The sequence below is a fragment of the Chiloscyllium punctatum genome, chromosome 5, assembly GCF_047496795.1.
Source record: "Chiloscyllium punctatum isolate Juve2018m chromosome 5, sChiPun1.3, whole genome shotgun sequence".
Lineage (NCBI taxonomy): Eukaryota > Metazoa > Chordata > Chondrichthyes > Orectolobiformes > Hemiscylliidae > Chiloscyllium > Chiloscyllium punctatum.
This window is the reverse complement of record NC_092743.1, coordinates 30552719-30567689: the sequence shown is the minus strand read 5'-3', so window position 1 is coordinate 30567689 and position 14971 is coordinate 30552719. Positions and strand designations below refer to the sequence as shown.

The window sequence follows — 14971 nt, the reverse complement described above, 5'->3', positions numbered from 1 at the left end:
AGAGTTAAAACAGTCTCACTAAACTAATCTCAGTATGCTTCCAGTGACTATACTGGATGCCCAGCCCTTGTTCAGGCTGTGTATAACTGGATATAGTTGTGTTGAAGTTACAATAATTTTTAAATTATATCAACTCACCTGACGCCCCCCTCCCCCCCCCCCCCCCCCCCCCCCAATCATAAATGAGCTTTTGGGTAAAGCGGAACAGTCCATCTTCCACAGCTACACTGGCACCACCCCCCACATTTTCCTCCGCTACATCAATGACTGTATCGGCGCTACCTCGTGCTCCCACAAGGAGGTTGAACAGTTCATTCACTTTACTAACACCTTCCACCCCAACCTCAAATTTACCTGGACCGTCTCAGACTTCTCCCACCCCTTCCTAGATACCTCCATTTCTATCTCAGGTGACTGACTCAACACGGACATTTACTATAAACCGACCGACTCCCACAGCTACCTAGATTACCCTGCCCCCTGTAAAAACGCCATCCTGTATTCCCAATTCCTTCGCCTCCGCCGCATCTGCTCCCAGGAGGACCAATTCCAATACCGAACAACCAGATGGCCTCCTTCAAAGACCGCAATTTCCCCTCAGACGTGGTTGACGATGGTCTCCATCACATCTCCTCCACTTTCCGCTCCTCCGCCCTTGAACTCTGCCCCTCCAATCACCACCAGGACAGAACCCCACTGGTCCTCACCTACCACCCCACCAACCTCCAGAGACATCACATCATCCGTCGTCATTTCCGCCACCTCCAAACAGACCCCACCACCAAGGATATATTTCCCCTCCCCTCCCCTATCAGCGTACCACTCCCTCATCAGGTCCACAACCCCCACCAACCCAATCTCCACTCCCGGCACCTTCCCCTGCAACTGCAAGAAATGCAAAACTTGCGCCCTCACTTCCCTCCAAGGCCCCAAGGGATCCTTCCATATCCGTCACAAATTCACCTCCACCTCCACACACATCATTTACTGTATCCGCTGCAACCGATGTGGCCTCCTTGGGGAGTCAGGCCACCTACTTGCAGAACGTTTCAGAGAACACCTCTGGGACACCCGCACCAACCAACCCAACAGCCCTGTGGCTGAACACTTTAACTCCCCCTCCCACTCCGTCAAGGACATGCAGGTCCTTGGCCACCTCCATCGCCAGACCATGGCAACATGATGCCTGGAGGAAGAGCACCTCATCTTCCGCCTAGGTACCGTCCAACCACAAGGGATGAATGCAGATTTCTCCAGCTTCCTCATTTCCTCCCCCCCCCCCCCCCCTCACAATATCTCAGTCCCAACCCTCGGACTCAGCACAGCCTTCTTGATCCTGCAATCTTCTTCCCGACCTCTCCGCTCCCAACCCCTCTCCGGCCTATCACCCTCACCTTAACCTCCTTCCACCTATCGCATTCCCAATGCCCCTCACCCAAGCCCCCCCTCCCTACCTTTTATCTTAACCTGCTTGGCACACCCTACTCATTCCTGAAGAAATGTTGATTCTCCTGCTCCTTGGATGCTGCCTGACCTGCTGCACTTTTCTAGCAATACTTTTTTCAGCTCTGAAGGTGTTGGACTCAATATTAAGTGCAGAAGGTTGTAAAGTGCCTAGTCTGAAGATGAAATGTTGTTCCTCCAGCTTAACGCTGTGATTCACTGGAGCACTGCTGAGGACAGATGAGAGCATGCGGGCAGGTTGTTGTGTTAAAATGATCAACGACAGGAAGGTGTAGGTTAGACAGTGAAAGTCTTTTTCCTAGGATGATTACTTCAGCATGTACGAGGGGACATAACTACAAATTGAGAGGTGATAGATTTAAGACAGACATCAGAGGCAGGTTCTTTACGCAGAGAGTAGTAAGGGCATGGAATGCACTACCTCTAATGTCAACTCTGCCACATTAGGGAGATTTAAACACATGGATGATTTTGGAATAGTGTAGGTGGACGACTGAGAATAGTTCACAGGTCGGTGCAGCATTGAGGGCTGAAGGGCCTGTTCTGCACTGCGTTGTTCTGTTATGCCTACACATGGACTGGAGGTGTTCTGTAAAACAATCACCCAGTCTGTTTGGTTTCCAGTGTAGCAAATACAGTAGACCAGATTGAAGGAGGTACAGGTGAAATGCTCTTTCACTTGGAAAGAGGCCCTTGGGTGGTGAGCAGGGAAGAGATGAAGGAGCAGATGTTGCATGTTTTGCAGTTACATGGGAAGGTGGGGTGGTGTTGGTGGCCATTGAGAAATGGACTAGTGTCCTGGAGGGAATGACTCCTGTGAATGCAGACAGAGGGAGTGAGGAGGAGATGTGTTGAGTGGTGGTGGTCTGCTGGGATTGTCTGAAATGGAAAAGGATGATCTTTTGAATGTGGAGGCTGGTGAGATGATAAGTGAGGACAAGAGGGACCCAATCACACTGAGTGATGGGAAGGAGCAAGGGCAGAATAACTTGATAGGGTGGTTAGGTCAGATGCCATTGAGGGCCGTGTCAACCACTGTGAGCAGGAAGCTATGGTTATGGAAGAAAGAAGCCATGTCAGTACTGCTGTTTTAGAAGGTGGCATCGTCCCAACAAGTATGATGTGGATGAAGGAAATGGAAGATTGGGATGAAATCCTTTATGGGAAGTGGTATGTGAAGAGCTGTATGAAGGTAGCTATGGTAGTCTGTGCCTTTGTAGTGGATGGCAGCAGACCGTTTATTTCCTGAATGGAAAGAGATCAAGGAAGGGAAGTGTTGGCAATGGATTGTGAGAAAGTTGTAGAGGGTTGGAAATTGGAGGCAAAATAAACTAAATTAAGGCTGTGGCAGGAGCACGAAGTGGCACTGAAACAGTTCTCGATGTAACGAGAAAAGAGTTGTGTGAAAAGCCAGTGTAGGACTGGAAGAAGGATAATCCACATACCCCATAAAAAGTCAGGCATTACTCTGACCCATACGGGTGCCCATAGCCACTCCTTGGACTTGACAGCAGTGAGGTGAATGAAAGGAAAGATTGCTTATAGGGAACAAATTCAACCAAGTAGAAAAGAGTGGCGGTGGATGGACATTGTTCAGGCCTCTGGTTGAGAAAGAAGCCAAGAGCACTCAGACCATCCTGGTGGGCAATGGGGGTGAGGAGAAATTGGGCATCTGTGATGAAGAGGAGGCAGTTAGGGCCAGGAAACTGGAAATTGTCAATGTGGTGGAGGGTATCCGAGGAATCGTGGATGTCGGTGGACAGGGTTAGGACAAGTGGAACGAAGACTTAGTCAAGGTAGGGAGAAATCAGCTTGGTGAAGCAGGAACAGGATGATAGGGCGTACTGGGACAGTCTGGTTTGTAGATGTGAGGAAGGAGGTAGAAGCAGGCTTTCTGGGGTTGAGAGATTATAATGTTAGAGGTAGTGAGGTTGGTGATGTGTCTTTGTCAGTTTACATTTATATATCTAAACATCATTAGTGAAATAATGAAATGTATATATGTAAGTTTGTACTTTTGGTTCATGAGCTAGTACAGTGAGTTTTTTGTATCTGATTAACAATTAACTTTTAAACATGCTTGTGGCCATGGTGAATTTATTTAAACAATTTTTAAGGCTTAACTTTAGAATTTATACTTTTTTTTGTGCGCATTAGTAGGGTTTTATGATCAAACAAAACAGACAAGCTCCATTTTAGAAGGAGAGGTCATGGAGTCAGACAACATAGAAATATCCCTTATGGACTAACAAACACCAAACTGCATTAATTACATTTATCTGCATATGGTCTATAGTCTACAGTGTGCTGGCATTTTAAGTGCTTGATTCAGGTGCTGCTTAAATGTTGCAAGACTACCTGCCTCCTCCACCTGCTCAAACAGCCTGTTGCCATCCTTCAGGTTTAAAAAAAATTCTCCAATCTCCTCTAAATCACATACTCCTCACCTTAAATTTCTGCTGTTTTGGTCTCTGAGAAGTCAGCCATGGGAAAAAGATTCTCGTAACCTAGTCCGAGCTAGACAAAATTAGGTGAAGTATAGATGCGCACAACTCCCACACCTTAGCTGTAAGGAAAACAAACGCAGCCTATCCATTCTCTGTTCATTACTGAGGCTTTTCATCCTAGGCTGCATCCTGATAAATTTCCTCTGTTCTCCTTCCAATGCAATCGCAACCTTCTGCTGGTGTGGCTATCAGAAGTGCAAACTGTATTCTGTGATTTTTAAAGCTTAAGGAAAGTACCAACAGTTTAGAGAATTTTTTTTGTAGTTTTACTTTGTGTTTTGAGCAATCTTGTGAAGTCCTTGGATGAAGCAAATTGTATCGACCTGTGCTATTTTTTTATTTGCTCACTGAGCTGGACGATTTGCGAAAATGAACCTTCCACCTCAGCGAGCAAGCCTACATTTAGAACCTCAACCTGAGCAACAAATCTTCTCAACTCACTAACTTCACAACATGCCTATTTAACAAACTTCTTCGAAAGTGATGGATAGATTAAAGATAGATTGCCTTAGAGTTAAAAGTTAGTGCTAATCACAGGCAGAAAGAGTTAGGATAAAATCATGAAGAGCTTTCTGAAAGTGGAGTATGTTTAAGCTTAGGTATACCAGGAAGAAGCTGTATGTGGTTCCACTATATAGGTTTAAGTCATTTGTGTCCTTAAGTTGTCAAAGTGTTAGAGATGGGGACTCTGACAGTACAGGTGGAGATTTTGCAAATTATACAAAAGCTGAAATGTTTTTTCACAATTGAAAGTATGTTGGATTAATCAAATTATACTGGTTAAAAACTCTAATCATCTTCTTCTTCATGTCTCATTTCATCTCTTATCAGTTTTTTGTCTTTCCTTAGACTGATTTAAGACATATGGGTGAAGTTAGCTCCAGTAGTTGGGGTCAATTAACTAATTTGACTGGACTGCTGCAATGCAGTGATACCAATAATAATTCCACACTGGCTGAGATCTGTGAAGGTCCCACAACTTTATTCTTGCCCCTTGCCTAAAGTGTGGTGAACCCCAGATTTCTCTCTCGCTCTTGCTTACGCGCGTGCCATAGTAACCCTGTATTCTCCAGGGGACTAGGGAAACCTACCTTTACCTTACCAGCAGTCATTTCTGCAGTTATCCACCCTCCCTAAACTATACTGTGCTGTTTTTGATTTGAACTTCGGAACATGCTCATTTAGCAATGGGACAGAAACAGAAACTTCGAGAGAAGCTCGGGTGTGGTGTCATCAGTGGATTTTCAAGTCCAGTGGATTTTCAAGTCCAGTGGCCCTTTTTTCAGAACTGAAAGTAGCTGGAAATGGTGGTATTTATGCTGTTGGGTCAAAATTGGAAGATAAATAGATGGGCACCCAGCCAAGAGACGGGTGCGGGGCTGAAAGAAACAGATGTAGAGATTCTGGCTTTACTTTTGCCAATAAAGTAAATGCTGAATAGGTGTTATTGGCAACTCTGAATAAATGGAAATGAATTGGCTGCGCTGGGAAACCAGACTGAACAGGGACGGAGGAGTGTGGGAGTGGGTATTGAACATGGAGGAAGGTGTTCATGTTCTGAAATTGTTAAACTATGTTGAGTCCTCAGGGCTGTGAGATACCTAAGCAGAAGATGAGGTGTTTCTCTAACTTGTGTTGAGCTTCACTGCAGCAAGCCTGAGACCGAGAGGTTGTCATGGGAACATAGTATATTGAAGTGATGGCAACTGGAAATTCAGCGTCATTCACTCAGTTTGCATTTCATCTCCCAAATATAAAGAAGACTACAATGAGCAATAAACCATAAGCACAATACTGCACTTCTCAATTGACTATTGATTTAGCTTTCAAAAAATAATAGATTAAATGGAAAGGGGTTAGAGGGTGTAAGGAAGTATCTTTGTAAGACTAATACTTTTTCCTCCTTGGGGGAAAAAACATCAATTTATCTGCCAGGTAGAAATGCCCTCACAGTTTTCAGTGGTATGAGGACTGACTTCAAGCACACTTCATAGAACATAGAACATAGAACAATACAGCACAGAACAGGCCCACGATGTTGTGCCGAACTTCTAACCTAGATTAAGCACCCATCCATGTACCTATCCAAATGCCGCTTAAAGGTCGCCAATGATTCTGACTCTACCACTCCCACGGGCAGTGCATTCCATGCCCCCCACCACTCTCTGGGTAAAGAACCCACCCCTGACATCTCCCCTATACCTTCCACCCTTCACCTTAAATTTATGTCCCCTTGTAACACTCTGTTGTACCCGGGGAAAAAGTTTCTGACTGTCTACTCTATCTATTCCCCTGATTATCTTATAAACCTCTATCAAGTCACCACCCATCCTTCGCCGTTCCAACGAGAAAAGGCCGAGAACTCTCAACCTATCCTCGTACGACCTACTCTCCATTCCAGGCAACATCCTGGTAAATCTTCTCTGCACCCTCTCCAAAGCTTCCACATCTTTCCTAAAGTGAGGCGACCAGAACTGCACACAGTACTCCAACTGTGGCCTAACCAAAGTCCTGTACAGCTGCAACATCACTTCACGACTCTTGAATTCAATCCCTCTGCTAATGAACGATAATACTCCATAGGCCTTCTTACAAACTCTATCCACCTGAGTGGCAACCTTCAAAGATCTATGTACATAGACCCCAAGATCCCTCTGTTCCTCCACCTGACTAAGAACCCTACCATTAACCCTGTATTCCGCATTCTTATTTGTTCTTCCGAAATGGACAACCTCACACTTGGCAGGGTTGAACTCCATCTGCCACTCCTCAGCCCAGCTCTGCATCATATCTAAGTCCCTCTGCATCCGACAACAGCCCTCCTCACTGTCCACAACTCCACCTATCTTCGTATCATCTGCAAATTTACTGACCCACCCTTCGATTCCCTCATCTAAGTCATTAATAAAAATTACAAACAGCAGAGGACTCAGAACTGAACCCTGCGGAACTCCACTTGTAACTGGGCTCCAGGCTGAATATTTACCATCTACCACCACTCTCTGCCTTCGACCGGTTAGCCAGTTTTCTATCCAATTGGCCAAATTTCCCTCTATCCCATGCCTCCTGACTTTCCGCATAAGCCTACCATGGGGAACCTTATCAAATGCCTTTCTAAAATCCATGTACACTACATCCACTGCTCTACCCTCATCCACATGCTTGTCACCTCCTCGAAGAATTCAATAAGACTTGTAAGGCAAGACCTACCCTTCACAAATCCGTGCTAGCTGTCCCTAATCAAGCAGTGTCTTTCCAGATACTCGTAAATCCTATCCCTCAGTACCCTTTCCATTACTTTGCCTACCACAGAAGTAAGACTAACTGGCCTGTAATTCCCGGGGTTATCCCTATTCCCTTTTTTGAACAGGGGCACAACATTCGCTACTCTCCAGTCCCCTGGTACCACCCCCGTTGCCAGTGAAGACGAGAAGATCAATGCCAACGGTACTGCAATTTCCTCTCTTGCTTCCCACATAATCCTAGGATATATCCCGTCAGGCCTGGGGGACTTGTCTATCCTCAAGTTGTTCAAAATGTCCAACACATCTTCCTTCCTAACAGGTATCTCTTCTAGCTTAACAGTCCGTTCCACACTCTCCTCTTCAACAATACGGTCCCTCTCGTTCGTAAATACTGAAGAGAAGTACTTGTTCAAGACCCCTCCTATCTCTTCCGACTCAATACACAGTCTCCCACTACTGTCCTTGATCGGACCTACCCTCGTTCTCGTCATTCTCAGGTTTCTCACATACGCATAAAATGCCTTGGGGTTATCCTTGATCCTATCCGCCAAGGATTTTTCATGCCCTCTCTTAGCTCTCCTAATCCCTTTCTTCAGGTCCCTTCTGGCTATCCTGTATCCCTCCACTGCTCTGTCTGAAACCTGTTTCCTCAACCTTATGTAAGCCTCCTTCTTCTCTTTACTAGACATTCAACCTCCCTCGTCAACCAAGGCTCCCTCACACGACCACTTCTTTCCTGCCTGATAGGTACATACATATCAAGGACACGTCGTATCTGCTCCTTGAAAAAGTTCCACATTTCCACCACATCCTTCCCTGACAGCCTATGCTCCCAACGTATGCATGTAAAATTCAAGTATGTAAGTGTGAGACAGCTTTAGAAATTGATCAAAGTGGTTAAGTTGATTGGCATCAGGTAATAATGGCTAATAGAAGAAATGCCTTAATTAATCCGAATTACACTACATTGCTACAGGCTGAATTTTATTTTTGCCTTATTTAAATAAAAATCTTTTGAACTCAGTAGCCATAGACTTAAGATAACTGCAGTAATCCTTTTTAAAAATGGTTTCCTAATAATAAACTGACTTTTTCTTTACAGCTAAACTTTAATTTCTAATCCGGTTTTATTTCCATGAGTGTAAAATGTTTTGATTGCAGATGTTATAGAAGTTGTTACAATTGTCTGTTGAGTAATAGACACAGGTAAGCTGATAAGTTTGATAATAACTATAAAAGTGTAAACACTGCCCCCACCCTGCAACTCACGCTACCCTATAGTGCACAACTGGATTACAGTCAGGTTTGTAATGTGTATACCCCTGTACATGTGTTTGCAGGATTACAATGATGAAATTAGACAGCAACAGCTTCAAGAACTATCCTACTTGAATGGTACACCAGAGAGTCCAGAAACTCCAGCAGTTCGAGGGAAACCAGTAAGGGGGAGAGGGACACTTGCTCCAGCTCTAAGCAGGTGAATGTATATTTATTTTTATGGTGCAGGCTGGTAAGCTTTTGGCTTTATTTCAAAATCATTTTTCACTACCAGAAGTGATTCACTATCCGTATAGTTAAGGAGAAAACTTAATCTAAAATACAATTTGGCCAATATCAAGTTTGTAAGTATTTCAAAGAAAATACTTCACTAAAGTATTGGATGAAAGCATTTCCTACAAATCTCTATTCTTCATACTCCTAGTCACCCATAGTTGTGGCATTCAGTTTTATTGTTAACACTGAAGTGCTTAATACTGCAAAAATTCAAAACATGAACCTCCCTCCCCTTCCTGGACCTCTCCATCACCGTCTCTGCTGATTTACTAACCACAGACATATACTACAAGCCCACCGACTCCCACAGCTACCTAGACTACACCTCCTCCCACCCTGCCTCCTGTTTTAAAAAAAAACGCCATCCCGTATTCCCAATTCCTCTGCCTCCACCGCACCTGTTCCCAATTCTACCTCAAAGTCCCAGATGGCCTCCCTCTTCCAGGATTGCAACTTCCCTTCCCACATGGTTAGCGGTACCCTCTAGTGCATCTCCTCCACTTCATGCACCACCACTCTTGAATCCCACCCCTCCCAACACAACAAGGACAGAACCTCGCCTTCCACCCCACAAACCTCCGCATACAATGCATCATCCTCCGCCACCTCCAAATGGACTCCAGAGATGTATTTCCCTCCCCACCCCCATCAGCATTCCCAAAAGACCATTCCCTCCGCAACTCCCTCATCAGGTCCACACCCCCACCAGCCCACATCCTACCCCGGCACCTTGCCCTGCCACTGCAGGAAGTGCAAAATCTGCGTCCACCCAAGGCCCGAAGGGATCCTTCGACATCTGTCAGAAATTTACCCTGTACCTCTACCAATGTCATCTACTGCATTCGTTATACCCAATTATCCTCTACATCGGGGAGACAGGACACCGCCTTATGGATTGTATCAGAGAACGTCTCTGGGACACGTGCACCCACCAACCCCATTGCCCTGTGGCTGAAGACTTCAATTTCCCCCTTCCACTCCATCAAGGACATGCAGGTTCTGGGCCGCCTCCACCGCCAAACTGTTACCACCCAACTCCTGGAGGAGGAGCTCCTCATCTTTCGCCTTGGGACCCTGCAGACACCGGGATAAATGTGGATTTCAATTCCCCTGGATTTCAGGCCTCCAGTCTGAAAAACAAATGTACATCGTTCATTATCTGAATGACGATAGATTGGAAAAAATGCAATGAGAACTGGGTAATGTCCTTGTAAAGCATTTGATGAAAATAAGTTGCAAGAGAAACGGGCAGTAAAAAAGGCAAATGTTGGCCATCATAGCAAGAGGATTTGAATACAGGATGCCTCTTAATTGCATGGAGCTTTGGTGACCCCACACCTGGAATACAGCAGGCAATTTTGTTCACCTTATCTGAGGAAGGAAGCTCTGGCTAGAGAGGGAGTGCAAAGAACATTTAACAGTTGATTTGATTGATATGAAGAGAGACTGGATCAGTTAGGACTATATCCACTGGAATTTGAGTCGGGCGAGGCAGATCTCGCAGAAACCTATAAAATTCTAACTAGACAGGATAAATGCTGAAAGAATGTTCGCAAAAACGGGGGTGGGGGTCTCCAGAAGCAGGGGTCACAATCTTAGGGTGAGATGTGAAATTTCTTCACCCTGAGAATAGTGACTGTATGGAATTCTATGCTGCAAAAAGCAATTAGGATCAATACATGTATTGTTTCTTGAAAATATTTTAAGTCTAGTTCTTGGGACTAAAAGATTCAAAGGGTGTGGGCAAAAATCAGAAACCAGTGCTAAGTTGGATGATCTTGTGGAATTACAGAGTAGATTGGAAAGGTTGAATGATCTATTCCTGCACCTAATTTGTTTTTCTTTGTAAGAAGGCAGATAATGGTGGGAGGGAACATATTAAATATATTCCATTTACATAAAGATTATTGTGAGGCAGGCCAAACACATTTCCCTGTTGAACAAATGTTAACAAAGATTGAGAGTCTTCAGTGCATGGCAGAATCAATATCAAGTATTGGAAAAGACCTAGTATTGCTGATCCAGGTGGATGTTGATGTGGGAATGTCAGGCTAAGAAGGAAATCATGTTTAAGAATGAGCATTTCTGCCACATAAACATAGTGACCACAAGAGTAGGCTAGAGGCTAGGAATATTGCACAAAGTAATTTACTTCCTGACTCCACAAAGCCTGTCCATCATTTACAAGGCACAAGTCAGGAATGTGATGCCTGGATGGTTGCACGTCCATTCAAAAAGCTTGATATCATCCAGGACAAAGCAGCCTGCTTGATTGACACCACATTCATGAACATCCAGTCCCTCCGTCACTGATGTTCGGTAGCAGCGGTACGTACCAACTACAAGATGCACTGCAGAAATTCATTCACAGGCGTTTAGACAGCAACTTACAAATCCACGGCCACTTCCATCTAAAAGAACAAGGGCAGAAGGTACATGGGAATACTACCATCTGCAAATTTCCTTCCAAGTTACTCACCATCCTGACTTGGAAATATATCACTGTTACTCCACTGACATTGGGTCAAAATCCTGGAATTTCCTCCCTAATAACATTGTGTCAACCTGCAGCACATGGACTGTCATGATTCAAGAAGACAGCTCACTACCATATTATCAAGGGCAAGGATGGGTAGTAAATGCTGGCCAGCCAGTGACGCTCATGTCCCACGAGTGAATTTTTAGAAAGTGTCTGGTGCAAACAAAACCTAACGTTTTAGAATTTTACAGAAATTGCACTACTTGAAATAAGTGTATAAAGGAACAATTTAACAATTTTTTTAAAGAATACTTTTATGGACATAAAACAGATGAAATTGAATGATGTTTTGGTGGTCGATGATTTCATGGCCTTCTCTCTATTTTATTGTCTTGTTAGTCATAGAGTCATAGAGATGTACAGCATGGAAACAGACCCTTTGGTCCAACCCGTCCATGCTGACCAGATATCCCAACCCAATCTAGTCCCACCTGCCAGCACCCGGCCCATATCCCTCCAAACTCTTCCTATTCATATACCCATCCAAATGCCTCTTAAATGTTGCAATTATACCAGCATCTACCACATCCTTTGGCAGCTCATTCCATACACGTACCACCCTCTGCGTGAAAAAGTTGCTCCTTGGGTCTCTTTTATATCTTCCCCTCTCACCCTAAACCTATGTCCTCTAGTTCTGGACTCCCTGACCCCAGGGAAAATATTTTGTCTATTTACCCCACCCATGCCCCTCATAATTTTGTAAACCTCTATAAGGTCACCCCTCAGCCTCTGACACTCCAGGGAAAACAAACCCAGCCTGTTCAGCCTCTCCCTGTAGCTCCGATCCTCCAACCCTGGCAACATCCTTGTAAATCTTTTCTGAACCCTTTCAAGTTTCGCAACATCTTTCCGATAGGAAGGAGACCAGAATAGCACGCAATATTCCAACAGTGGCCTAACCAATGTCCTGTACAGCTGCAACATGACCTCCCAACCCCTGCACTCAATACTCTGACCAATAAAGGAAAGCATGCCAAACGCCACCTTCACTATCCTATCCACCTGTGACTCCACTTTCCAGGAGCTATCAACCTGCACTCCATGGTCTCTTTGTTCAGCAACACTCCCTAGGACCTTACCATTAAGTGTATAAGTCCTGCTAATATTTGCTTTCTCAAAATGCAGCACCTCGCATTTAGCTAAATTAATCTCCATCTGCCACTTCTCAGCCCATTAGCCCATCTGGTCCAGATCCTGTTGTAATCGGAGGTAACCCTCTTCGCTGTCCACTACACCTCCAATTTTGGTGTCATCTGCAAACTTACTAACTGTACCTCTTATGCTCACATCCAAATCATTTATGTAAATGATAAAAAGTAGAGGGCCCAGCACCGATCCTTGTGGCACTCCACTGGTCACAGGCCTCCAGTCTGAAAAGCAACCCTCCACCACCACCCTCTGTCTTCTACCTTTGAGCCAGTTCTGTATCCAAATGGCTAGTTCTCCCTGTATTCCATGAGATCAAGCTTGCTAATCAGTCTCCCATGGGGAACCTTGTCAAACGCCTTACTGAAGTCCATGTAGATCACATCTACTGCTCTGCCGTCATCAATCATCTTTGTTACTACTTCATAAACTCAATCAAGTTTGTGAAACCTGATTTCCCACGCACAAAGCCATGTTGACTATCCCAAATCAATCCTTGCCTTTCCAAATAAATGTACATCCTGTGTTATCATGGCTGACTTGATCTTTGTCTTTTTTCTTCTGTGCATTAGAGGCCGTGGTGGAGTTCCTCCCTCAACATCAACAGTTCCACGTACAGGGCCTGTTCCCAGAGGAGCACCCCCTGGTCGAGGTCCTGGAGCTAGGGGACGTGGAGTCCCAGCACCAAGAGCAAGAGGAGCGCCAGGTTACAGACCTCCACCACCTCCAGTACAAGACACATCATATGGTGAATATGTAAGTAAATTTCTGTTTCTCAAATTGTTGTGGTTTTGAATGTTACTGACAAGGTGTAGTTCAAAATAGCTTGTCATGTTTTTGTAGTTTTGAAACAGCATATTAAAACCTAGCTAGGTAGTCTTTGAAGAAGTCCATTAAAAGTATCAGCATTATTAGAATGGATTGCCATTAACAGTAAAATAGATCAGAAGTTGTTCCACAACTAAGAAAAGCAATTTAAACTACTTGGATTCCATCTTTTTAAAAATAAAAATGGGGATATCACTGAAATTTTGAGATCCCAAGCTTCTTGACAGAGATGGCCAACTCTACGACCTATTCCTCTGCTTACATCGGTTATCTCGACTCCCTCCCCTTTTTCCCAACTTCCCGGTAGTGTTCAAGTCTCGTGGGGGAAGGGGGGAAATGTATAAAGCTCTCCCCTAGGTTTTGACATTTTTTCCTTTTAACATCTCTACTTTTTTTTTTAAAATGCTTCTTGAGGGTATCTGTGATAAAACTTTTGGAATCTGCCATGACATACATTATATACCTTAGTATCATAACAGCCCATTTAGATGCATTGCTATGAAATTTGTACTGCCCCCTTCAGTTTTTATTGAACTGCATTCACACTCAAACTCACAAAACCTCCTCCATCTTTTCTCCTGGAAATCCATCATTATAATTCACCATTCCTTTCTATGTAATTTGCTTGACCTGCTTCCCCTTAAAAATATCTTGTGCTACTCACTTTAACCAATCATTCTGATGGTGAGTTTTACATTCTCACCATTCTTTGGATGAAGTACTACTTCTCTGCATTCCCTGTTTAATTTTTTTGGTACTAATCTAATATTAATGTTCTTTATTTTATACTCTTTCCCACGATAAAGAATATTCTCTCTGCATCCACTTCATCCAACCCTGTCATAGCTTTCATAGCTATTAGATTATACTTCAGCTTTTATTTTCAAGAGAAAAGAGACCCAAATTATTTTCTGATGAATACATTTTGATTTGACCCTTGTCACATCTATACACAACCAAATGACTGTTTCCGTAGTAGTGACCAGAATTATGCACAGTTCTAAGTTTGTTCTAGCCAAGGTTCAATACAATGTAAAAACCTGTGGCACAACTTAGTAATTTGTACTTCAAAAATTCCCTCATTTTTCTGCCTCACCTAGACTTACAACCTCTAAAGAATAGATTACCTCCCACCTCTGCCATGATCTACTAGCTCACATTTATCTGTTAAACTTTGTTTGCTAATTATTTACAGGCATTGAGCTTGTTAATGTACTTCTGTAATTTTTTGCACCGTCCTCAGTGTTTCCTATCCCATTTATGTTGGTGTCATTTGCAAATTAAAAAATTGGTTTAATTCCAAATTCATAATGTCAGTTATGACCAGTAGTGGATACAATACTGATCCTTGTTGAATACCGCTTCCTATCTCCTGGTTAGCAATCAGTTCTGTCAGTTATCCTCTGACTCTACATTTTCCAGTCTTATTCATTATTCTATTAAAGAGCACCTTTTGAAAATTCTGAAATTATAATCCATCTCATCAACAGTTTCTTCTCTTGGACAGCTATTGAATCACTGTTGTCGGCATTATTTATTTTGTTTGTCGAATAGAGTAGTGGGAGTGAGAAATGTCCCCTCTATTTTATCTTTTGTAAAATCTAATTTTGGAAAGCCTGCTGAAGTAGCTTTAATACATGGTGAGTCAACAAAATTTTTTTCTGGCGCAGAATCTATGGTGTTATGCA

The 14971-nt window shown here is 43.7% G+C and overlaps 1 protein-coding gene across 2 annotated transcripts in view; it reads left to right on the top strand.

Moving 5' to 3' along the window:
• LOC140476958 (KH domain-containing, RNA-binding, signal transduction-associated protein 3-like) overlaps positions 1-14971 on the top strand; it is a 170287-nt gene that overhangs the window by 97676 nt on the left and 57640 nt on the right. For both annotated transcript variants that reach the window (XR_011960634.1, XM_072569981.1), the window contains exons 6-7: positions 8557-8693; positions 13028-13211. Coding sequence is in view for 1 of the 2 variants with exons in the window: in XM_072569981.1 (XP_072426082.1) it covers positions 8557-8693; positions 13028-13211 (321 nt within the window). In the remaining variant the exon portion in view is untranslated. The remainder of the gene's footprint in view (positions 1-8556; positions 8694-13027; positions 13212-14971) is intronic.